Consider the following 26,668-nt stretch of genomic DNA (forward strand, 5'->3'; position numbering starts at 1 on the left):
ATAATACTAATACATTGAACTATACCAATTAAGTGCAAATGTATCCAAAAGATTTATTAGGAAATTAACAAATAATTGCATTTATTTCAAAATAATTGAATATTTAAAAATTTTATATTGCTCATTATGATGTGCCTATGTTTATTCCTGAAGATTATTTTAGATAAGAACCTTTAGTGAATAAGAATCAACAAAATCTGTTAACCCTTTTGGTACAGATGTGTCACATATGCACTGGCCGCCAACAGTACAGAGCCAGGTGTGTCATATAAAAACTGCCGTTTAAATCGACTTAGGATGGGTGTACTACGTTATTTTTTTATTTTTGGTAAAAATATATATTTTGCTTCAAACATGGGTTGAGTAATGTAAATAAATAGAGTTGCTATTAACTGCATCAGCTGATATAAACACATGGGGATGTTCTAGATGCATCTGAATACTTTTGTTTTTAATTTTGGTGATATGAGCATATAGTATCTATCTCCTATTGCTTTATAAGCTTTGTTCACTCTTCTGAAGAGTTTGGCTAGCGTTGATGTGAATATTTTGTGTATCATTTAGTGAACCATATTTTATACTTCATTATTATATATATATCAAATGACAAGGAAAATATAATTATAAAATTTTAAAATAGATTCTCAGCACTACCCGAGTGTTGTTCTCATAATGTGCAAAAATTTGGAACAACAGAGCCAGAAATTTAATTATTTTTTTTTTTTAAGAGCTTGAATTGCCTATCTCAACAAGACAGTACATCCTGTTAGCACACCATCCCAAGAGAGTGATTCGAGTCGCCTGTTGCAAAAGGGTTAGGTTAATTTGTATTTTAGATGAAATCTGTGATTTAAAATCAAAATTTCTTTACAATTACACTTCCTGTAGAAGAAGGCAGAGATTCTTAATTGAAACTGGTTTTACTTTTCAACATTAAAATACAAAAGATATTTGAAAGAAATAATATGTTAATTAGTGAAATTTTGTAACATTTTATTATTTTACTTGTCTAAACTTGTAATCCTGCACAAAATCAATAAGAAAAATGTTAAAATTCTTCTTTTTATCAAGTTGATTTTTCATATGCATTACTGAAAAACAGATAATGCAACAAATTTATTTTTATAAATTTTATTTTCAGTATGTTCAAAAAATAAATTGGAAGAAATAAAAATGAAGTACTTATAGCACTTTCCATGGTAGTAAATTCAAAAGTTACACATCTGTATGTTCTTTCTATCATTTATTTTCTATTAAAAACTTTCAATGATTGTTTTAACCTTGGGATATTAGACTGCTTTAATTATTGCAAGATTACAGTGGCTATCTGCTTAAGAGCAAGAATGGCTTTGAGGAAAATTTTCTTAGGGGAAGAGACTAGCATTTAAGTAACACATGAGGAAAACCGTAAGTACTTTATTAGCATCCTTATCCAACTGCTTTCACTTAAAAACTAACTGTCGAACTTCTTATCCAATGGCTTTTGCTATTCAGCCTTAATCTGACAACTTCAGAAACTAGAAATAATTAATAAAGATCTATCCATCTTTAACAGAAAGTTTACAGCAGGAAATGTATCTTTACTATGAAGAATGTATAACTTTAAATCAAAAGCCATCATGTTTTCCAGTTTAAAAGAGGAAATACAATAAGAAAACACAAAATGAGATTACAACAATGTTGAGTGTTACCTAGTGTTGTGTAATTCATTTAATTAATTAAATTTTATTCCAAATTTCAGTTATACACACCCAATGGTAACTTTGTTTTAATTAAGAGTTGTTTAGTTAGTTTCTGTAAGCCAATTTGCTTACTCAATTATTTATTACAAATTAAAGTTTCAGCTTCTGTTTTGCTCTTTAATGTCAGGAATCACCTTCATTTTAAGAGACACGTGTGCAATGTTAAGCCTTGACCACTAGGTTTTCATTTGAGAGAGGCGTCTAAAGTAATTTTTTAGTGGTATCTGAAATTAAAAATTTATCAATTTGAAATTTATACATAGTGTGGATAAAAATTTGCTCTTCTGGTGAACTTGTAATTTTAATTCAAAGTTAATTAGTTTAGAGTATTATTTGCATATAAATTTACTTTTATTACAAACGGCTAGGATTATTTAACTTAAGTCAACTTTTTGCTGCTTTTTAAGCATTTGAAGCTAAAGACTTGATAGTTGTTTTATCATTTCTCCTGTCCTGCAGTAGGGGACTTTTAGTGGGAAAAAGGGTTACATTACTTTGAGCTACATTTGAGCATTAAAGTTGAAGGGGTTGATATTTAGAGGAGAAGAATTTAAATTTTTTGCATTAGTTTGTTCTTGACATGGATGTTGGACAATCTCATCTTTTGTGATGTCAGTTGGAACACGGTAGCCAACAAATAGCAGCTAAATTAGTCTCGTACATCATTGCTGATGATCCCCCCCTTTTTTTTAAACTTTTCCTGTTAAACAAATTAACGTCATTCTGAAAGCATACTTTTTGCATGCTCCTTCATCAGCAATGATGTACGAGACTAATTTAGCTGCTATTTAGTCAGCTTAACTCTTCTGAATTACTCATATGGCATCATTCACATCATCCTGACTGGTTATGAATAACCAATGAGGCAGCTCCTTGCTCTTGGGTGTTTCTGCTGGTCCAAGCTCTGATGTTCGTCCATAAGCTGTTAGTTGCTGGCTTAATCTGCAAGAATTGCCATTTCATGTGCGTTGCAGAGATACGGGTTTTCCTATACACTCCATCAATGACCAGCCCTTACCAGTAAAAGTGCTTGCTGGGAGAAGAATTAACTCTATCGCCTCATGTATATATATATATTGTAATTCAGATCAATAGACACATACAGATTGATCTCTTAATTATTTCTGCTGAATTCATGTTTTACCTGATTTGAAAATTTTTACAATCTGATCTCATAGGAGTGAAAGTCTCTTAAATTATCAAAGAAGTGTGTTATTTAAACTTAACCTGCATATTTCATTCATGTGTTGATTTATTTTTCAGCCACTAGACACTCTTGCTGTTCAGCATTATTGCCAAATATCACAGCACAATTATTTTGGTTAATTCTGATAGTTAAGTGATCACAATACATTATGGGGGTTTATTTGGATTTAACTAGAACTATATAACACATTACTAATTATAATAATTATAATTCCTAATTATAATACTTTTTACAACAGAACTATACTTATACTTTTACAACTATACTTTTACTTTTTACAACAGAACTATGTCCTAATTTTATGATAATTTTTTTCAACTGCATGGATCATACTGTTTACTCTAATGATAATAGACACATCATGAAAACTTTAACATTTATTTTTTAGTTAATATTTGGCTTATATATGTTAATGTAAAGGTTAAAAGCCTTGTAAAACCTAAAATTTAGTAAATTCTAGCATTTATCAATACTGAGTGGTAAAATTCAGAAATATCTAATAAAACAATTTCGGGGATTTTTATTAATATATAATATAATTTATCAATCTGAATCTACCTCAAAAATAAGAATTTTTAAGTGAGTTCAGTTTATTTTAACAAACACATTTTTCTCAGCACAGATGAGGTATTGACAACAGAAATGATAACCATTCAAAAAAATGTGAAGTTTAATTTTGATTCAAAGCATAGCTTTAAAACGTATCAAATATAAACAAAAATATTACAGGTGTTCAACAATGGATACACAAAAAAAGCAAAATATGTGTTAATAAAATAAAAACTTAGTTTAAAAAAAAAAAATCCCATTTCTTTTGAGTAAACTTTCTAGTAATGAAAGTTTACTCAAAAGAGATGGGATTTTTTTTAAGATGATGGATCAAAAGAGATGGGATACTCTTTTCCTCTTTCAGATTCTGAGTTAAACTAAGTTTCATCAAATCTAATCTATGCTTGACATTTAAAAGGTGTAAATTGCATTAAGCAGGAAAAATTCACATTGTTCATCACAAGGACATTTTTGTTACGATAACAACACTACAGACATGCAAGTTATCCTTCACACATGTCACACCAGACGGAAACTGACCATTTGTGACTGGCATATCATTTTCAGTTACAGCAGGTGGCATTGTCACTTCTTCACTTGTTGCAGTTGAAGACAGCTCTACTGTAGAGAAATAGTTCACGGGTGTGATAAAATGAAAACAAAGCAAAATAAAACTAAAAAATCATTATTTAATGATACGTTGGATTAAAGCTGATGTTTATGATAATGATATTTGTGCAATTAGGAGGAACAACATTATCTTACTTATCCATCAACCATGTTTAACCTGATGATGAATAAAAACACATATACAGTCAAAAGTCTTTAATCCGGACTCGTCGGGACTTCGGCGATTCCGGATTATCGATTTTTCCAGATTATAGATCATCAGTTTAAATCTGGTAAGATGGCATGCAGAAATTATAAAATTAAAAATATGAAACCGTAATTTATAAAATAATGAGCAATTATGATCTAAAGGGTATCCAAATTTACCAAAAAAGAAGCCTAATATTTATTTGTTTACTTTATTAAACATTTCTTTTAACGCGCGGATGCGTAAAGCATACCTTACTCATAGCCGAAATTAGAAAATTGCAACCAGAAAACTATGTGATTTGTATTCGTGATATTTATAATGACGAGGAATTTGATTTAAATCATATCAAAGACGGAGTACATCGAAATTAAATACTACATTTAGTAAGGAATTATAAGCCGACTAAAATAAAAACATCTGCCCTGAAGAAAACGATAGTGTTGACAGATCAACTTCCAGTTCATTGCGCGCCGCGACGTGCCCCCCCCCCCCGAAAACATCGAAACATACTTTCGTTTTCTAGATCCTTTGGGAGCTCCAGCATCGGAAATTCTATTTGACATAATCGAAAGTTCAAGCTTACTTTTAGAAAATTGCTCTTACAGTCTGCAAAAAATAATAAGCGGGATCCAATTTGAAGATTAAGGAACAACGCAATTATCAACATTAACTGAAATAGATAATTAGATAATTTTAGCTTTTACCGTCTGTTATACATTAAACGCGCACGCGAAAACGTATTCTGCACTTGCGCAGATGCATATGCGCAGTCGTAAATGTCTTGCGCGTACGAGTAAAACGCCTATGCGCATGCCTCAATGCGGCGCATGCGCAGAAAGATTTTAGCTTTGAGGTCCGGATTATAGATCATTCCGGATTACGGGTGTCCGAATGAACGACTTTTGACTGTATTATGTCATCAGTTATTGTGGAAGTGACATCTTGGTGTAATTAAGTCAATTTTTTCCATATAATGAAACTTTCTTGTAGTAAAGTGCCTATTTTATTGCAGGCATTTGAAATTGAAAATATAATACAGCTTAAAAAAATTACTTTTGAAAGAAATAATTTTTTGAAAAATTACATAATATATATGTCAGATGTGCAGATAAATAATATAAAATATGAGGTCATTGAAAATGAATGCTGGGATTATACATATCCAGCTGAAAATATATTAGAGACATCAAAATAATTCAATCATTAAACCCTAAGAAATATCTGTTCTTTAATCTGGAATGTAATCCAATATTACAAATGTATTCTGACAGAAAAAAAAAAAAGTCCATTAAAGGCCTATACCGATTTGGTCAACCCTTCTAATCTACAGGGCCATTCCTAGCGGGGTGCACTGTGTAAAAGTATGTGGATGGATGGACTCTCACGATACCACGCCTAAATATTTTAAATTCATTGTAAGTACTTTTTATACAATTTGCCATACGTAAGTACTTAGTGAATATGAAATAAAAATTTTATTAATCATTGAGAATTCTTTTTAATTTAAGTCGCCAATCTTAGTATAGTACGCGGGCAGCCAATGGTCTAGCAATGGCTCTGCCAACCTAGCCATTCCTATAGTCATACCTGGCTTCAGGATCAGTGCTGCAGGCAATCAGTACAGTTGGCACAACCTAATAACAATTCAAAAAAAAAAAAAAAAAAAAAAAAAAAAAAAAAGCATTTATTTAATTATTGCATGTAAGAACAATTTAATTGATGCTCTTCAAAAATTGGTGCCTACGTTGCCTGTGCCTACAGCTGGCCTTGCCTAAAGTAATTCAAGCTATCACTGAGCGTACTTAACATGAGATAGATTATTATTTGGAAGTCTCTTGTGTGATAAATGAAGCACATACTCAGATATCCTTAACCCACATGCAGGATAGCTGCAAGCATTTTTAAAAATCAACAAACTGAAATATTACAGTACAGTTTGTATACAAATATTTTAACAGAGGGTGAGTGGGGTGTTTTTTTTTTTTTTTTTTTTTTTTTTGTGTGTGTGTGATAGAGGAAATTAATTCAGATTTAAGATTGTAGCTTATTTAAACATTTGCATACCTACAAAGCTAATAATAATGTAGCAGTCAATGACAATCACTCAGTTGCACTTCTTGTTTTCTGCATAATTTTTATGATTTTAAATATTTGTGAGGTGCTTGACACACAGTAGTGATGTGAAAAGGAGATTATGTATCTTAAGAAATTATTCATCAAGAAATAGAATTATGTGGTGAATATCCAGCTATCCGTAATTTTCCAAATGCCATCCATCTATTATGCATTCTATTTGTGTGCCAGCAACATCTCAGCCATCATTAAGGAGTAATTCGTATCCACCTGCAGAAACGTCTATTGTAAAGTTCTGTCTGATAATGCTATTTCAAATTTCACGACACATACACATTTCCATTTCAGACATACAGGGCTGTCTATCTGTCTTTCATGTGCATTTATGCACATGTGCTCTTTTAAATAAACTAAAACAAAAGTGTCTACATTTGTACAAATTCCAACAAGGAAGAAACATGTCAGATTATAAAGAAAGTTTTTGTTGGAAATGCAAGTTTCAAGTTGAACATTGAGGATATGGTTTAAAAAGTTATAAATAGGTGAGTTTAACCTTAATATGTTATGCCAAGGTCTAGGCAGCTATTTTTAATCGATGCCGATATGGTCAACAGAAAAATCCTTTTTTGACAACCTCAGAGACCGCAGAAAAGCTTAACGCAGCTCAAAAATCCATTCTGGATTATATTCATAAACTAGGACTGCTTTATAAATATTGCAAATGAGTGCTTTAGGAATTTGCATGATAGAGTGATCATATGCACATCTGTGCTTGTTCAGAACATAAACTAACCTTTGTCAAACTGATCGATAACCGGTGATGAAAATTGGATTGCCTATGAAAATATCATTTGGAAAAGACTTTACTGAAACATCCAAGCATCAATATAATAATAGCTTTTCAAGCCTAACAAAAAGCTCAATTCAGAAAGATACTCTCAGTGGATGATTAAAACAAAGCAGCAGGTCGGCAATGTTCATTAGAAAGTACATCATACTGCATTGTGATAATGCCAGACGACATGCTACTTTGATGACTTCTCAGAATTTATAGACCTAAGCTGAGAAATTCTGCTGCATCCACCTTACTCTTCAGATCTAGACGCACCCTTTGATTATCACTTGTTTCTTTCCTCGCAAAATTTTTTGAAGAGGAAAATGTAAAAACTGAAGCAAGTATCAGCCTAACACCACTTGATTTCTTTGTGTTTAAAGACATTTTTCTAAACTGGTATTTACAAATCACCATCATGCTGGCAAACAGTCATAAGTAATGACAGAAATTATATTGTAGAATAAATATCATTAAAGGTATAAAAATGTATTATTTTCTTTTGTTTCCCAAATGAACAGAATTTTCTGGTAGACCTTATATGTGTGTGTGTAAAATTATAAAATATGTAACTAAAAATTACTAATTTTAATTTTCCTATCTATCCTATCTCTCCTATATTGTTTACAATAATTTTTCTAGACTGCCTCTTTCAAAATTAACGTTTCATATTTTCTTATATAATCATGCTACAGTGATACAGCTCTTGTCTAATCAGATTAAGGGAACTTTTTGTCTATAAATACCACTGCTACTACTGCACAGCCCTTTTCCCCCTGCTTTGCCTCACTTGCTACTGGTAAACACATGTGTTGTCATCACTCTGATTTGTCCATTGGTCTAAAAATGTAATCCATTATGTAAAAGTGTGGAGGGTATGATAAACACCCAAAATGATGTGTGAATATGTTTATGCTTACCCAGAATGTCCATGAAAAAATTAATGTGGTGTTTTCTTCAAATGTATTGTGTTATAAGGTTATTTTCTCCCTCCTTCCAGCATGTTTTCATGGCGTGACATTAGCATACTCAGCGTGTATTTGAGAGATCCAGGTTCAAGTCCTGGCGAGGGCATTGCTCATTTTTCATGTCTCCTGCTTAAAAAAAAAACTAATAAACCTAGTGGTGCCCAAACTAAAAAAAGGCGATGGATGATGATTCTTTACCACCAGGATTTGGCGATTGGGTTTCCTAATCCCCAGTCACCCTTTAAAAAGGGGGAGTATATACGGTTAATTTTTTCATCCTTTCCAGCATGTCTTTGTGGTGTAATGGTAGCACACTTGGCGCGTATTCGAGAGGTCCAGGTTCAAGGTCCGAAAGGGGCATTTTTTAGGTGTTCTGCTTCCAAAAATAATCATGCATAGTGTTAATAGAATAAAAGCATTTGTTCAAAAGTGCTTTGAAGGTAACTAACCTGCATTATTACTTTGCATCCTTTGGCTCTTATGCAAATAAATTAGGTTATTTTTCTTCAGTACAGAATCAGTTTTCCCTTCTGCTTTTCTGTAATTGCATTTACATAAGAAATTGATATTTTTCTTATGAAACTAGATTTTAAAAATGTAGCATAGTCATATTATGAAAAAGTGTAATTTCATGTTATTAGAAATTCGAATTTTAATAATTCGATTTAATCAAAATAAATGAAAAAATTAATGTGTTGTTTTCGTCAAGTCTGTCTTTGTTATGTCATATTGTGAAGCTACAAGCCTTTCCAAGACTTGCAGAAATTACAGATAATATTTCATCATTAGCAACCAACTTTTAATCCTCAAATCATCTACAAAATTATTTCATATATATATATATATATATACATATCTATATAATTTCAATTTGCTTTACTGGTTGGGAATAATGTGTTTACAATCCTGAATTCATTCTCAATGACTCTGTATTGATAATTTACCTTTTATCCAATAAAAAGATATGTGCTTTTTTAGTATGTATATTAAAATTTTTTATTGATTATTAAAAATTTCTCTATGGAGGATATTGATGAAAGGTGATTCTATGCTTTATTACCCTAATTATTAATCTTAACTATTAAGCATGTACTTCCAGTTAACAAAATTTTTCTACATAAGATAGCTGTGTTTTATAGGAAAGTTTCTGCTTTGGGGGTAGAATTGTTTAGAAAATACAAAATTTTTCTTTTTAGATCATCTTCATAGAGAAAAAAAGTCTGAATATTTGACTTTTCTTCATTCATTCAAGAGTATTATATTTTAATATGGTAAATGCAAAGATTTCTACACTTTTTGGTGCAAAATTCAAGAAGATATTAGGAAATAAATGTACTTACTTAGATCATTTTTCAATGCATATTTTTTACCAAACCTATATGCTGCCTTAAAATACTTTTAGTAGCAACTACCAAAGTGGCTTATTTCATAGTTAATGATTCTATACTGAGTATGAGTAAAAAACAACACTAATTATTAACTTGATAGCTGGCACTGAAAAATACCTATTATGAATATAAATTTTTCTAACTGGGCTTTCTGCTTAATGAAAACCATACAGAAGATTAAATTTTGTATTGACAAGTCAGTTTGATTACTAGTGAAAAAGTTCTCATGAAATCCTTTATCTTATTTGAAAAATGGAATTTAAAGTATATGTCTAGGATCAAATAGTTAAGAAAAAAAAGCCTGTAACCACCTTTTATGAACATCTTATGCAGGCATAGGAATAAAAATCAGTAGGGGTAACTGGCTTTGAATATTCATAAGTTCTCTTTTATATTAAAATTTAATATTATATAAAGAAGAAAAAGAAATTTTTGGAAGCTAATGATTTAATACTAAAAAAAAGCATTTTGGGGGGAGGGGGAAGGGGTCAATATTCGTATATCTTTTTTAATGATGTTTATCACTGCCAAAAATTTCAATTTTCTATGGAGATTGGGGGGGGAGTTGGTTTTATTCTCTACAAAAAGGATAAAAAATTCTTTTTTGATCACATTTACATTTTATCTGTTGTCAGTTAGAAGAAAGGATATCAAACAAGTGGTATAAACAGCAATTAAATAGTCATAATAATATGAGCACTGATTGCAGTAACTTTTGAAACAGGTTTGTTCAAAACATCTGTCAAATAGGCCAAAAGCTGAACTAGAGTATCCATATTGAAGTCAACAAGTCTCTTTGTAGATAGAAAAAACAATGCTGGAAGGACTTTGCATAAATAGCAGATTTTCGGAGGACGAGTGCTTCAAAATAGGACAGCATGTTTTATTTGAAGTTCTCAATACAGACATCAAAATACTTTTGCAAAATATGTTATATGGAGTCTCATCTTGCCAAATTTATTTGATCCAGTAAGATATAATCTGTACAAGGAAATCATTACTTTTATGGGCTGAGAAAATTGTTTCAAAGTTACTTTTCAATTCAGATGTTCAAAAATTCTTTATAGGTTTTTATGACACTCTTTACACAAACTGATTCACTCAAAGATTTGCAAACATCATTTTTTTTTTTTTTTAAATCTACATAGAAAAACAGTAATATGTTCAAATTGAAATTGATATTAAGTTAACCATTCCTTTTCTCTCACTTTTTTAAAAATTAGTCATTTATGTGCTAGTTTATCGCTAGTTATGATGTTCATTCTGGGAGGGGGAAAAAGTAGGATTTAAGAAGAGGGTGTTAAAATTAACAATTTGACATTTTTTAAGGGAGTGAATGTAAATATTAAACTGTATAGGTTTTATAGGCAATCATAAATAATACAAGTCAGCCATAATAATATATTAAGATGGCTGGGGAATGTTTAGAGAAGGCCAGAAGATTATCCCACTAAGACCTTGACATTCAAAAACCTGAGGAATCCTGAGCTAAAAAAAAAGACCCCCAATTAGGTGGTTAGATGGCATTAAAAAAGACTTGAAAGGAATTGTTGTGGATCACTGGAAGAAGTGTGTGGTTGAGGTAGCCAAGACCTGTAAGGGACTGTTGTGGTTGTGAAGAAAAAGAATGTGAATATTTTACAGGCTTTTTTTCAACGTAATTCATTTCAGAAAATTTGTATACTATGACAAAAATTCTGAAAAGTTTGGTTTACAGCTTAAAAAATAACACAAAAAAATTACTAAAATTTTAGATTTTTTTCTTATATATTATAAACACGAAACATGAATATGAGCTAGCATCTTTCTAATATAGCATCAAAAAGATTAAAAATGTACGATAGTAAAGTTTTTAAGGCATATAAAGTTTTTTACTGATCTAGTTTTAAATATAACTTTCATAAAGAAAATATTGCAATCATTATGAGAAAAAATTACCATCTTTTCTTGTACTGAAAACAAGAGCTTCACTTTGTTTGCTCCATCCAAATTTATTTCTAGCTGTAACAACAGCTTCATATAAAGTTCCAGGTTTTAAATCTACCAACTGAAACATCTGAGTATGTGTATCATTTTCACTTTCCTCTGTAGCTGGAACGGTTTTTGTTTCCCATTCACCATTACCAGATTTCTGTAAAGTAAAAAAAATACAATTAAGGTGAATAACAATATTCCAGTTTTCATTTACATTTAACAAATGTAAATCATTAATGTATGAATGCTTAAAGATTAATAAAGTTGTTCTTGTTTTCATAAAATAATTACTGTTTAATAAATAAAATTCTTATTTTTGCGAATATTTAAGTATTTGTTATTTTTATTATGTACTCTTGAGGAAAAACTACTAGGCTTCAATGTGCTACCTTGCGAAAAGAATCAAAAATAGTTACAAAATGTCAAGTTTTCTAGTTTGGCTAATATGTATAGCATTTAAAATTGCAATAACAACCTTGTATTTAGCGTACATATATTAAAACAATCAATTCTGAGGGCAGCTAAAGGTCCCTTCTCATCAGGTGAACGAAATTACTAGAAGAGGGAAAAAGAAGAAAAATAAAGCATTGGCAAAGGAATCTCAGAAACACATGGTCGTTATCAGCATACACGTGGTTGTAACTGGATTTTGAATCAGATTTACACTGGCCGCCTACTTATACTGAGCCAGGCTATCTGATCAAACATGTAAAACATAGACTAAAAAGCAAACAAATCAGCGAAGTCAAAAAAATATAGGGAGCGAGGGGCAACTGCACCTTTCACACACCAAGTCTGAACCTCGAATATTCGAGGTTCGGACCATGAGGTGATAACGACCACGTGTTTCTGAGATTCTTTTGCCAATGCTGTATTTTTCTTCTTTTTCCCTTTTCTAGTAATTTCGTTCTCCTGATGAGAAGGGACCTTTAGCTGCCCTCGAAATCGATTGTTTTGATATATGTACACTAAATACAAGGTTGTTATTGCGGTTTTAATTGTCATATTGGCGTGTTTCTCTTCTATTCTATATATAGCATAATTTTTATACAAAGATGTCTTACAGAGTGTACTTTGTGCTATATCAATATGTTCTGAATACCTATTAAAAATGACTGGACAATTTATTTAACATTTAATATTCTTCTATTGAATTCATTAACATTAAATATTAAAGTAGAATACAAATAATAACCAAAAGTTTTAATTAATAAATATGAAATAAATTTTTTAGGATCTGATCAGTAAGTTCTGCTTTAAATTCATGCTGGGATTATCTTATTGATTAAAATATGTAACATTATTCAATTTAGATTAATATATCTGGTAAATTATTAAATTTATTCAATAAAATTTTATTCACCTTCATTGTTTAGATTTGAAATGTAATTTAGGAATATACTGTGCAGAAATATTTAAAAAGTAATTAAAAAGCATGGGCCATCATAAATAAGGACATTTATGTTGAAATATAAGCAAAACATATTAAAAAAACTGATATTTTGGTTTTTAAAACAATTTCACTAAGAAGAGCTTTGAAGGCAATTTTGAATTTTGCAAGCTCTTGATATACAAAATTCAATTTATAAAAACAGAATTATGTAGTATATAGTGTAATACAATATCGGAAGTACACCAACTGCTTCTCTTTTTATGACGTAACTTTTACAGAATACCGAGTTGCACTTTGTGTTATGATCTCATAAATAATAAATTTCTAACCCAGAAGAGAACAAAGACCACTTGGGATAAAAAATAAGGCTCAGCTAAATTTCCTGTCAATTTTTCCATAAATTTTGCTAAGATCTTTTACTTCTTCAGCTATCTCTTTACAAAATATATTGCTTGAAGCAAAGAGGTCTGTGGATTTTCAGTTGTATCTTCCATTTTATCCTAACATATCATGTTATTTTCATTCAAACTTGAATTTATTTTATTATCTCTATAGTTTCTAGTAAACTCTAAATGCATCATGAAATTCAGCATGCATAACAATGATTTTCTTGTATAAAGTTTTCAAAATAAACTGTTTCCAAGGAATTTCTTTAAAACAATCAATTTAAAGAATTTCCAAGTTTCTAGAAGAAATCAGTAGCTTTTTTCCCCCTTCCCATTTAAAACAATTTAATTGAAGACATCTAATATTGTCATTTATAAGTTTCTTGTTTGAAATGAAAATTGCCAGTTTTCTTTTTTTCTCTATCAAGAAACTATGTTGCAATATTTGGTGAACTTCTGATAGAATATTTTACACAACCTAGTTAGTATCTGTTACTACTTTTCTTTTCTCTGTTCAATTTTCTTATGAGTCTGCAATTTTATTTAATTCAGAAATTATACTGAGGAGGAAAAGGACTCAAAATTATTACATGCAGTTCAAATTAAAGAAGTTCTTTTGTTACAAAACAACATAAATATCAATGTATAAATATACTGTCTTAAATGACAACAAATATTCCTTATTTTCTAACACACAGGGAAGCTGTTTAAAAGAAACAAAAAAAGTAATTTTGCTCTCGTATTTTAGCACAATATAGTATATTATAATTTCATATATACATTAATGAAGCTTGGCTACTCAGAACACTCAGGAAATGCCAAATTCCAAATACATAAAACTTCCAGACAGCAGTGTGTATACACGAAATAATTCACACAAAAGCCAAGTGAACAGAAAAAGAAACTTCCATTCTAAAATTACAAAAACAGTAATCTTATTTATTATCAGTTCCAATATCAAAAGTTTACCTTTAAAACTATGTAGGTTTTTAAAAAATGCATTTCGTACATAAAATCCAATATACTTTGTAGGTCTTCAACACATGAAATTAAAACATCTTATCTAATTATAAAATGGCATCAATCATGAAAGTTTGCAAAGATGCCATCAAACTTGCACCAGTAATTCCAGTAAAAACTGGACATATATATAAATAATAATACAATAGATAAAAGAGTACTTTGTTGCCACACTACAGGATCTGTAAAATGTTTAAAAATTATTAATATTAATCTTATGACCAACAGATTGGAATATGTGTTGGTCAAAGAGATAAAAGCAATTTGATTTCAGTCGGAAACTCAAGTCAAGGGCAACCTTTGGAATTCCATCCTATGCAGTGAAATTGGCACTGTCTGCCTACAGCAAGAATACCTCTCGACAGAATGTCTGCAGCTGTCTGTTGTCACAGAAATGAGCCCTAATTCATTTTCCTTGGGGCTGTTCTGAAGAAATGTATTTAAATCGGCCATCTTTATGCACTTAATGATTTGCCACACACACATTTTTATTTTTGGTTCAAGAAAAAAACATGTTATAATTACCGTTTTGCATTTCCCAAGGCTAACAATTGAGAAAAAAAGTAACAATAAAACTTTCACCTGACTCGTCCATTCTTTAAATTTATGAGGCCTGTTACTCTAGTAACTGCCCCTGTTAAACATACTGATGAAAACAGTGATCATTATAAACAAACTAAATGCCTATTATGAACTTTGGGGGGATCTCTGTATTCCTATGCCTTAGTAACTACTTACATTTTTTGTGTATCCTTTTCCAGAACAAACTCTTGAAACAATATGATGGATACAATGGTAGGGGAAAGGTGTATGCAATGCTTTTTGAAAGAGCCCCATTTCATTCCATTCTCATTTTTAAAAATATCAGCATGCTTTCAAGAGTCCTGTATGTGTTTTATGATGGTTTTATAAATTTCTTGTTTGTTTAATTTTTTGGAAAGGATGTTAAAAAAAACTAGAATTCTACATTTTCCAGTTACTTGAGCATTCTGATTATTTGAATGCTGCATAGTCAGGCCTTTACTGTATTTACAAAACCAGGGATTTTTAGAAAACAATTTAAAATGTCATGGATATTACTATTCTTCATGTACAATATAATCATTTATGAAGTTCTAGGTTTTTAATAACATGTAGATTTTGAATAACAGTCTATGTTAGGTCACAAATCTAAAAACTTTCTGTATTAACTTTTAATGTATGGAAAATATAAAGCAAAAGTATCAGTATCAATTAATGTCACATCTTTTCAATTCAGAATATTAACTAATTTAAAATTATATAAGTACAACACTGTGTGATGGGACCGCTTCAGCCACAGCTTTTCCCTTCGAGTTATATAAGTACAGTGCTCAAAAAAAAAAAAGTATGAAAATAAAGTGAGACATACTTTTCGGTACATCACGGAATATTCATCAACTGGGGTGAGAGAATCTACTGTCCAAGAAAGTGTATATTTTGACCCTTGAGAGCCATGAGGTTTACTTGTGAAAATAGGAACTTGAGGTGTGCCTTTAAATATAAAAGAGAACATATTTTATTACAAATAACTTGGAAAAAGACTCATGCATAAAATTGTCATATTTATTAATCAAAAAGGTAATGGAAATAGCAGTATCATAGATTACAATAAATAAAAAAGAGAAGAATGATTTAGAATTAGGTGTCATCATTCCTAAAAAAAGAAGAAAAACTTGTTTTATTCAAAAAGAAAATATATAGTCTGAAATGATAACTTCAAGTAATTACCAATGATGTGCACATTTTCAGATGCACTACTCAAAGAATTGCTAGCTGCACATTCATAACGACCAAAATCTTCTTCTTTCAAATCGCGAATCTGCAGCGTGTGAAGATGACCTAATGTTTTCAAATGATAATGCTCACTGTTATGGATAACTTGACCATCTGCCTTTTTCCACATCATAGAAGGAACTGGCTCTCCTCGTATTATGCAAGAAATATTTACATTGGTCCCTTCTTTGGCATGAACCCAAGAATTGGGTACTTGAATCTCAGGAGCATCTAAAAATTTCGAATACGATTATTTTTGCAGGTTATAACTGATACATCAAGTTAAGCATAAAAATTGCATATGCTAAGGATAGCCAAGGGTTTGATCATTAGAGCTTCCTCGGGACACCCAACTCACAATTTGAATTTTTGTTTAGCAATTAGAAAAATTGTATTTAAGTTGCATAAACAGACATTCAGCAAATCAAGAAATAGATGACATAGAAATTACAGAAAAATGCCAGGATTTCCATATATAACACACAAATTTCAATAATAGATGTTGTATGCCAGTTTATTATTTATAATCTAAAATTTTATTTACTTTGTTAATAGTGAAGAAATCTGGCACTGTGTTATCACACAACTGAAGAATTGCAAGATATTACTGTCAATGTTTTTTGTAGCACAGCACTGTTTCAAGGTACATTAAGGTAATACAGAGGTTTTGAAAACTAGAAGGCAAAATTACTGTAAGGTTTTAGTACTAATGTTCATATTTTTGGAATCTAGGCATGATATAGAGAGGTACTTTGCACAAACAGAAAATTCATGGAGTAATGCAGAAAGCTCAAAATAATTCTTTTATATTTTTCTTTTATTCTTATATTCTTTTTATGTGATTTAATTGCAAGATTATATTTAGGGCATGAAAAGAGCAAGCAAACAAATTAGCCTTCTCTCTCAAGTTCTATATGTAATTTCGAGAAAAACAAATGCTTTATTAATCACATGGCTCTATTAGAACCTTTAATTAGCCTTACCCAAGACACATTATATGTCATACATGCCAAAAGTTATTGGAAATCTTTTTTTCATACCACATAATAAAGAGAAAAAAATCATTCAGATATCCTCCCCCCTCCAAAAAAAAAATTCACATTTCATATTGTAAAGCTAGACTAGTAGTTATTAATCTAACAATAAAAAGATCTTTTACAAAACCATCTAAAACTGAATTAAGCATAGTTTACTTTTTAAAATTTTATATTCTACAGAAATGAATGTTTAATCTAAAGGCAAAGTTCATAATTCTATCTGAACTAGTTGAAACATGAATTTTAGAGCAATCAAAGCATCAAAAAATTGACGTGCCTTCTCTTTTCCTAAAATTGTCTGAAATATTATATTTCCTATTTGGAAATAACTTGCAAAATGTTAAGTAATTTGCTACAACATTTTATACTTTTCTAGCACTTATTATTATTTCTAAAAATATGGGAAATGACATTAATAATATCATAAATAAATCTTTATAAACAAAAGAAAACAAAAAAATAGCTTACAAAAATTATTTTCTGAAAAGAAATCATTTTTCCTGAAAAAATACTAATGTATAGGAATTCACAATTAAAATACAAGTTTTAATAAAAGACTTAGCAGATCAAAGTAAAGTTTTCAGGAAATAAATATATTATTTTTCTTGCTAAAAATTCTTCACATCATCTATATCTATATCAATAAAAACAAATGGTAGCATAAAATGAACATCAGTTGCCCTTAAAAAATTTATTTAAAAAAGCAAATCATAAAATAATGCTCACATAAAACTTGAACTCTGATGATAGCTGAAGTGGAGATTCCAAGGGAGTTGCTGGCTACGCATTCATAGGAACCAGCATGGCTTCTGTTTGCCTCTGATATCACAATCCTGTTCTTTTCTCGAACTTGCTGAAGTTTATCTGAACCCTGAAAAGGAAGTGAGGGGAATGATAAAACGAATTCATTTTATTCTGATGACTACTTGTGTAATGCAAAATTTTTTTGTAGATAATAAAAACTCAGACTACAAATTCACTTATAAAATATACTTACAAATCAAATGTGATGTTACAGAAAATATCATTATGAGAATATTAATATTAAATGAATATTAAATTATGTAAAATTTTATATATTTAGACTTAAAAGGAAAATAATAATTCTTTTCTTTATGAAGTGTTTAAAAATGCATAATTACATAAATTGTTCTTTAATAAATTCTTAATGCAAATACATATAGCAGTGTGAATTTCAAAATTGCATAATATCATTTTCTGCAAGTCCCCTGAAATTTAGTCTTCTTCCCTTTTAACTACTTAAAAGTCATACCTTTAAATACTTAGTATATTTATTTAGTTTTTGCTTAGTATACATAGAGAGAGACAGTCAGACAGAAAGAGAGAGTTGACTGTGCTTATTCTGATTATGGTTAAGGTTGTCATTCACATATTGTTACCGAATTGCCAAACTTCTGCTTGTTTGTATATGAAAACATTGAAAAACATTGTTTATTGTGATCAACAAGTCAGTTAATATGATGAAAGTATTATGGAATGTATATATATATTTTAAATTGAAGTCACCAAAATAAGATAAATTGTATTATAAAAATTGCCAAATGACAGGAAACATCAGCCAACAGCTTGCTTTTAATTTTATTCAACTATTTAAAATTAGGCAAAAAAGCAACCTGCGTCCATTTTGAACAATTCTATCAGAGAACTTAAAGCAACAAGAATCAGCATAATATTCATAAATTTACAGGAACTGTTTCAAAGGTTTAAACATAGAACCAGCTGCAGAAGTGCAAACAACAAAAGAGAAACTAGTCTTGCAAATTTATGAATATTACGTTAATTTTTCATTAACTCCTGTTATAATCATTATTCAGCATAGTATTTTAACTCAAATATAATTAGCTCTAAACAAGCTTATATAGAGAATATATATTTTGCTACTGTCTTCCACATGGTGTGTACATCCTTTTGTGTCAGCATTTACTTCTTGTCCATCCTCTTGTGTTAAAATTTCACCATATGAGCTTCACTTTAATACTTGGCTTATTTGATTTAGTCTGTGCTTGTTCCCAATTTTTTTTATACACTTTAAGTGTCAATTTGCTTTAATGTTTTAGTCTTTACTATTGGTAAGTTACGTAAATTCTGATCATAATTCTTCATTTTTTACCATGCTTTCAAACATCAATTATTTCACAAAACTATGCATGAAACAGCAGAAATTTCTAAATCACTCTAACATTTTATTAAAGTATAAACATAAAAAAATTATCCTCAATTTCATTCTGATTAAACATAATCGCAAACCTTCCAAGTGCATTTCAAAAAGTTCTCCTGAATAGCAAACTAATCTCTCTCTGGTCCTTCATAAGGGACACAAGTTGACAGTTATGCAAAACTGAATTTAAGCTGTATAAACTTCAACTGGAACTTGCTAACTTGTGTCCGAAATTCACTGTCATTGAACAAAAGTCCTAGTCCAAAACCGAGAATAAGATTAAATGTCATAAAAAGATACTTGCATATAAATTCCAAAAACCTCCTTATATAGTTTTCCAATTTTCAATTTCCAATTTCCAATTTAAGTATTTCAAGAAAATCTTTCTATTGTAAACACCTGTAATATTTAATAATTTGTAAATGGCAACATTTAATATTTAGTAACTTGTAATTGGCAATACTTTTGGAGATATAAAAATCGAACTGTGCTGCTATTTCAGTTCTCTGTAACATATAATATTCTATGCCTATAAATAAATAGTTTAAAAGTACACCCTTATTAACAAAAAAGAATTCTTTTGTTAACTTTAACTTCTCACAAATCTCAAAACCTTTGATTCCAAAGATTTTAGTTTTACTAAAAAGCTTTCAAATTCTGTAAAGTTTCAGACACATAGAAAGAATGACTTATCGCTCGTAATTTTAACAGTAAACTTTTGAACTCATATCTAAATGCAAGAGAAAAAGCTACATAGTGTGAAATTCATTTTAACCCCGATGTTATCATTTCAAAGGCTGACAAAGGTAGCCAGGCAGTTGTTATGGACAAAAGCACTTACACCAATAGCATGGCTAAAATCTCAAAATGAAAGCCCATATAACCTGTTCGCTGAAGACTTATGAGGGAATCATTCCCTCTTTCCCCAACAGATGGCAGCACTATCTGGAACTAAATTTTTTCCATGGCAAACTGCATTCTATTATTTAGAGAATGTTCTGTTTTTTGGACAACGCTATAAAACTAGCATGTGATTTAGTTTCTATAATAACAAAAGCAATAATTAATAATTATAATTATTTAGTTGTTAGTGAAATGTGATTCATGGTGTTAGTATCCTTTCTTTTTTACACAAGAACCTCACAGAACCAATCTGATTATAAAAATATGTGGAACTGAAAACAACCGTGGTTTCCACAGCTGGTGACCTTATGAAATTATAATAGCAATGTCCTGCTCAAGACTGTTTACTCGAGGATTATACATCATCATGTTCTCAATGGATATTTTTCTTCACACAGTGAAAGTTTATTAGAAGTATTCTTGTCCAGCACCACATTATTCTTACTTCCGTTTTGTATCTTGGTGCAAGAAACATGAAACATCAACTGAATTAGCTTATTAAGATCCAAATCACATTTTTTTTTCAGTTTGCAGCTTAATGTATTAATCACGTTATAAGAAAATGGGAAAATGATTAATTCTTACAAAATAATATATATATATTTATATATATAATCAAAACAGAAATTGAAAAGCTAACAAGTAATGAGACGTAAGACCTATTGTGTCTCAAAAATGTTTTTGCGCAAAATGCTGCAAAAATATGAAATAATAGGTAGAAATATTGCAGCGAGCTTGCTAAAATGTTACTAGGAGCTGTAGCTCCACAAAATAGTTCAACGCAGTATTACCAAAATATTAACATTGAAGAAATTTTTTTAAAAAAATTATTAACATGGAAAAAAGAAAAAGAAAAAATTGCTTACGCGCGAAATAAACTGTTTAAAATCAATGTTGGAAAACATGTGAATGCACGAAAAAACTAATCTGACCTTTGTTATATGTGAAAAGTTAATACGCATAAAAATAGATCGACGGAACAAGTTAAAACAAAATAAAATTAAAAATAATTAAAACATAAATCGCAAAAATTATAATGAAAACATAAATTGCAAAATTACAAAAATTACAATAATTACAAAGCGGAAAAATGGTAAATTAACCCAATCGGACCTCAACCAGGCTTTTCAAGGGAAAAATGGTTGAATGTCGAATTAGGCCAAATACCATTACGCGTTTCGCCGAAACAGACCATTGAAGCTCTTGTTAGATGAAAAAATTTTTAAATAAATATAAATATATATATATCTTAGCAGAATAGCAAAAATTCACTCAAAATATACTTAATTTTTTAAATAATTTATTTGAATCATTGTTGTTTCTGTTTTTGATAATTTATCCCTCTGAGCATTACGGCCGGAAAATTCCACGTAGAAGGCTGCCTTCTATATTCATTATACATGAAAATTTCTGCTAGTTTTTAATGTATCTGATTTCGGTTTGGATGTATATTGAAAGAAAAGGAATCAAGGTTCAAAATCAGAGAGTCATTTTTTAATTAAAATCAAGAAAATACCACTTATTCATGACATTTTGAGGAACTTTGAAATTTCAGGGCTAAACCCGTAACACTCGGAGGGTTATGCACTTTCTAAGAAATGTTATGTACTGAGCAAATTTTAAATGAAAGAAACTAATAATGAATTTAGGTCTACTTTCACACTCATTTTGCAGTTAACCATTTGATATTTACTATACAGTCAAAAGTCTTTAATCTGGACGTCCATAATCTGGAATGATCTATAAGCCGGACATCAAAGCTACAAACTTTCTGCGCATGCCTAAACGCATAATGCGTTTAAGCATGCGCATATGTATATATGTTTACCCATGCACATTTAATGTATAATGAACGGTATAAGCTAAGCTAAAATTATCTAATTATCTATTTCAGTTAATGTTGCAGATTGCGTTGTTTCTTAATCTTCCAACTGGATCTGGCTTATTATTTTTTGCAGCCTGTTAGAGCAATTTTATAAAAGTAAGCTTGAACTTTCGATTATGTCAAAAAGAATTTCCGATTCTGGAGCTGCCAAAGGATCTACAAAGCGAAAGCATGTTTCGATGTCCATCAAACAAAAAAGTGGAATTGCTGCAAAAAATGGATAAAGGCATATCCTTTGTTTCTCTAACCATTCCGAAATCTGTTTATCAATTTCACACTGCTCTGCTAGGGGGGGGATGTCGCAGCTCGCAATGAACTGGAAGTTGATCTGTCACACTATCCTCATCTTCAGGGCAGATGTTTTTATTTTATTTGGCTTAATAATTCCTTACTAAATGTAGTATTTCATCTCGATGTACTTTGATATGATTTAAATCAAATTCCTCGTCATTATAAATATCACAAATATACATCAAATAGTTTTCTGGTTGCAATTTTCTAATTTCGACTATGCGTAATGTATGCTTTACACATGTGCGCGTTGAAAGAAATGTTTCATAAAATAAACAAATAAATATTAAGCTTTTTTTTTTTTTGTAAATTTTGATACCCTTTAGATCATAATTGCTCTTTATTTCATGAATTATGGTTTCATATTTTTAATTTCTGCATGCCATCTTACCAGATTTAAATTGATGATCTATAATCCGGGAAAACCAATAATCCAGAATCGCCGAAGTTCTGACGAGTCCGAATTAAAGACTTTTGATTGTAGTAGATTTTCCCCATATAAAATGTATGTTTACTTGTAAAGGAAGATATAATGAAAAAGAATTGTTTAATAAACAGAAGAACATGGTTTTGGATTTGTGTAAACACTATTTTTCTCCACTGTGTCAAATGAGTGAATTTCAACGAAGGTTTCATTGTACTTATACAGCAGAAAAAGTTTAATTTCATTACAAAAACATCATTTTTAGTGCATTTAGAGTATGAAAAATAAAACTCCACTGCAAAATAATATTAATCATGTGAATTAAAAGGTATTTCCCCCTCTCTAAAAACATGCCATTACAGATAGTTTAACATTTTAACTTACAGGTTTCTTCCAAGAAATAGTTGGAGTTGGGTCTCCAGATGCTTCACATGAGATTGAAATTTCTTCACCTTCTTTTACAACTATTAGACCACTTTTTGGTTCTGCATACACTTTTGGAGCAGCTAAACAAAAGATTTCCTTCATTAAGCTAATAAATCCATATAATGTGAAATTAATATTCTATATACGATTACTAAAAAAGATTCCATTTCATATTTTTTCAAAATCTGAATTCAACTAAAATATAGAAATCTAGCAGACCTGGAGTATTTCAAAAGTTAAATTATTTTCATAAATGTAAAAGATACAAATTATTTAAACTGAAAAACTTAATACATTTTACATCAATAAATCCCCATGCCAACTTTGCTAAATGATAAAATTTATTTGCATCTAAATACTTAATAAAATATTATTCATACTTACCCACAACTTCTACTATAATTGTTGTTGATGCAGGATCTCCAACCCTGTTATCAGCAATACACTCATATTCTCCAGAATCACTTTTTTGGGCACTACTTATATGGTAACTGTCTCCATCATAGCTATCATAATTGCGGCCCTAAACAAAATTAAATTTTTATCATTTCTATTACTTGTACAATTCCACTCATCATAAATATAACAGAAGCTGTTGCTTTTAGTAATACAATGAAAATTTCACTATCCAACATGCTACTAACTGGATAGCTCAAGTAACTAGAATATTTTAAAATCTGCCCCGTACCCCCAGAGACTTATGAAACCACATATAAAATTTGTTTGAAATTTCTTTACAACTGTGTCCCATTTTTCAATAATAAATAGAATATTATGAAGTAAACAATAAAAAATTAAAGCAAACGATTTTTTAAATGCCACCGCAATGCAAAAATTTAAAAAAGCGGCAAACGGTAATTCTAATTTTGATTTTATCCAAAAATATTTCAGTGTATGAAAACTTTTGTGAGATAAAATGTTCGTCATTTTTTGATTATTAATTTCTTAAAAATAAAGTTTCGCTATATATAAAAAATATTTCATGTAATTTTGTTACAAATAGATTATAGATCTTATTATTAAAATCTAGTTCAGAAAATTTACTTTTAGTTAATGGATAGAGTCCTATTTCAATGAAAATCATAAGTGTACGAACACTTTTGGGAGCCACTGTATGCAACGTTGTACTTTGCGTACACCCATGTTTCAAAGAATATCATACACTGTCTCTTTTTTGAAATATTGCTTCCCTTTCGTTGTTTGCACGTTGAATTTTTATGAAAGACAGTTTTAATATTTTTTTAATTTTAATTATGTGTTGTGTTAAATAAAATCTGCGATTGTGTGGAAATTTTTCCATATATATTTATTTGTGGGATAAGGGGAAAATTATATTATTCTAGACTGAGTATTTTATAAAATTTTTAAGGAAAATATAATAATAAAGCTTTAGAATTAATTCTGACAACTACCTGAATGTTCTTCGTATAATGTACCAAAAATTGGAACAATTGGATAAAAAAATTAATTTATAAAAAATTTTTTCCAAAGTTCCAAAAACAAAGTTAGGCTTTGCAGCGCGAATTGCCTGTCCCCACAAGATGACGCATCCGGTTAACGTATCCCAAGACAGCGCTTCGGTAACAGAGATGCCCATCGTGAACTGGTTAACCCACGGGAAAGCACGTGGGGTGTATCATACCCCACCTCTACAAAAAAGTAGAATATTCCTAACTTGTGAAACTGTAATTCTGTGCTGCATTCAGTAGCTGAGTTTCTAGCAGTGGTTGACTTTCAGAACCGCTTTTGCGTTGCCTGTGTGTTTCAGAAAAAGATTTATCGGTATTTTGTCGCAACTGGGGTATAACACACACCTCGCGCCTGTCCGTGTAAGTGCTTTTGTGGCTGAATATTTATTTCTAGAGTGAAACAGTAAATATTTCCACTCGTAAACGATTTCAAAGTGTTTAAAATTATATATTTAAAGATTTCTGATCTTATTATGGCAAATGGAGATGGAATTGCAGATGGAATTACTGTGAGAATTATTAGAAATAGTTGAAAGTGATGAAGACTGCATTTCGGAAATTGAAAATCAAGATAGGAATATTTTCTACACTGTTTAGGTTTCGAAAAAAACAAACATGAATTTCTCATGTTCCTAAAAAAAGGAAAAACTGTTCTAATGCTTTCACATTACATAACGATGATGCTTTAGATGACACTACTGGAGAAAAGAAAATGCCAGAAATTATATGTTTTTATAATATGACTAAGGTAGCAGTGAACACTGTGGATGAAATAGCAGCAAGTTTTTCAATTGCCAGAATAAAAAGGAGGTGGTCAATGCTAATTTTGTTTTCTGCACTAAAGGTTGCTGCAAATGATTTTCGAATTATAATACTTTTAACTGATACCCCACCAACCAGATACTGAAGCAGATGTCTGTTTTTGAGGGCCATAGCATTACAGTTAATAAAAAAAAGTACTGAACAATGAATCAAAGATTAATACTTTATCGAGAGACTTACGTACTGCATGCAAAAGAGTAGAAGTTTCGATGAATAATTCAAACGAATATATGAAATTCGAAACAACTAAGTATAAAAGATGTGATGAATTTGCTCTCGAGCCAGGGACAGAAGAACGCAAATGCGATGTTTAAAATGAGAACTCTGCCAAGAACACATGAATGTATTTTATTCAAAGTGTAAACAGATAAAATAAGGATTGTGTATTAGAGATGCAATAAGACCAAGGAAATGATTTTTATTTTATTATTATTTTCATTTATCTTAATTTTAACTCCCTATAAGCTTATTTTGGAAATTAATTTCTTGTAACCCAAGTATTATTCATGTGTTATGAAAGAAAATAAAGCCTTACAATGAAATAAAATTACTTTTTACTGTATTTTAAATATTGGGGTATGTGATACCCCACATGCCCACATTAGTAACTTTTCTTGATGTGCCTTCCGCAGGGTTAATGGTACTTTACTACTATATTAAAAAAATTGCAGGTTTCATGAATATTTTTAAAAGCCCTAAATGTGACAAGATGCCATATAATCAAATAGGTGAATCAAAAACTTCACAACATGGCACTAAAAACAGAAATAAAAGAATACATATATTAAAAGTTAATCATTATCTATATACAGTCAAAAGTCGTTAATCCGGACTCGTCAGGACTTCGGCGATTCCGGATTATCGATTTTTCCGGATTATAGATCATCAGTTTAAATCTGGTAAGATGGCATGCAGAAATTATAAAATTAAAAATATGAAGCTGTAATTTATGAAATAAAGAACAACTATTATCTAAAGAGTATCAAAATTAAAAAAAAAAAAAAAAAAAAAAAAAAAGCTTAATATTTATTTGTTTACTTTATTAAACATTTCTTTCAATGTAAGTTGTTTAAGTTGCTTCATTTT

The 26,668-nt window shown here is 30.1% G+C and overlaps 1 protein-coding gene across 4 annotated transcripts in view; it reads right to left on the reverse strand.

Annotated features, from left to right (window-relative positions):
• LOC118196054 (neural cell adhesion molecule 1-like) overlaps positions 1-26,668 on the reverse strand; it is a 296,740-nt gene that overhangs the window by 5,151 nt on the left and 264,921 nt on the right. For 2 of the 4 annotated variants that reach the window (XM_085823363.1, XM_035367425.2), the window contains exons 5-11: positions 23,676-23,814; positions 23,250-23,371; positions 17,910-18,054; positions 16,102-16,377; positions 15,743-15,864; positions 11,518-11,710; positions 4,039-4,119 (exon numbers count right to left, since the gene is read on the reverse strand). In XM_085823363.1, the coding sequence (XP_085679489.1) occupies positions 4,039-4,119; positions 11,518-11,710; positions 15,743-15,864; positions 16,102-16,377; positions 17,910-18,054; positions 23,250-23,371; positions 23,676-23,814 (1,078 nt within the window). The remainder of the gene's footprint in view (positions 1-4,038; positions 4,120-11,517; positions 11,711-15,742; positions 15,865-16,101; positions 16,378-17,909; positions 18,055-23,249; positions 23,372-23,675; positions 23,815-26,668) is intronic. The other 2 variants (XM_085823364.1, XM_085823365.1) reach the window with 2 other exon arrangements.

Source organism: Stegodyphus dumicola, chromosome 9, assembly GCF_044657685.1.
Source record: "Stegodyphus dumicola isolate Sdum_Otavi_A_Nest chromosome 9, ASM4465768v1".
Classification (NCBI taxonomy): domain Eukaryota; kingdom Metazoa; phylum Arthropoda; class Arachnida; order Araneae; family Eresidae; genus Stegodyphus; species Stegodyphus dumicola.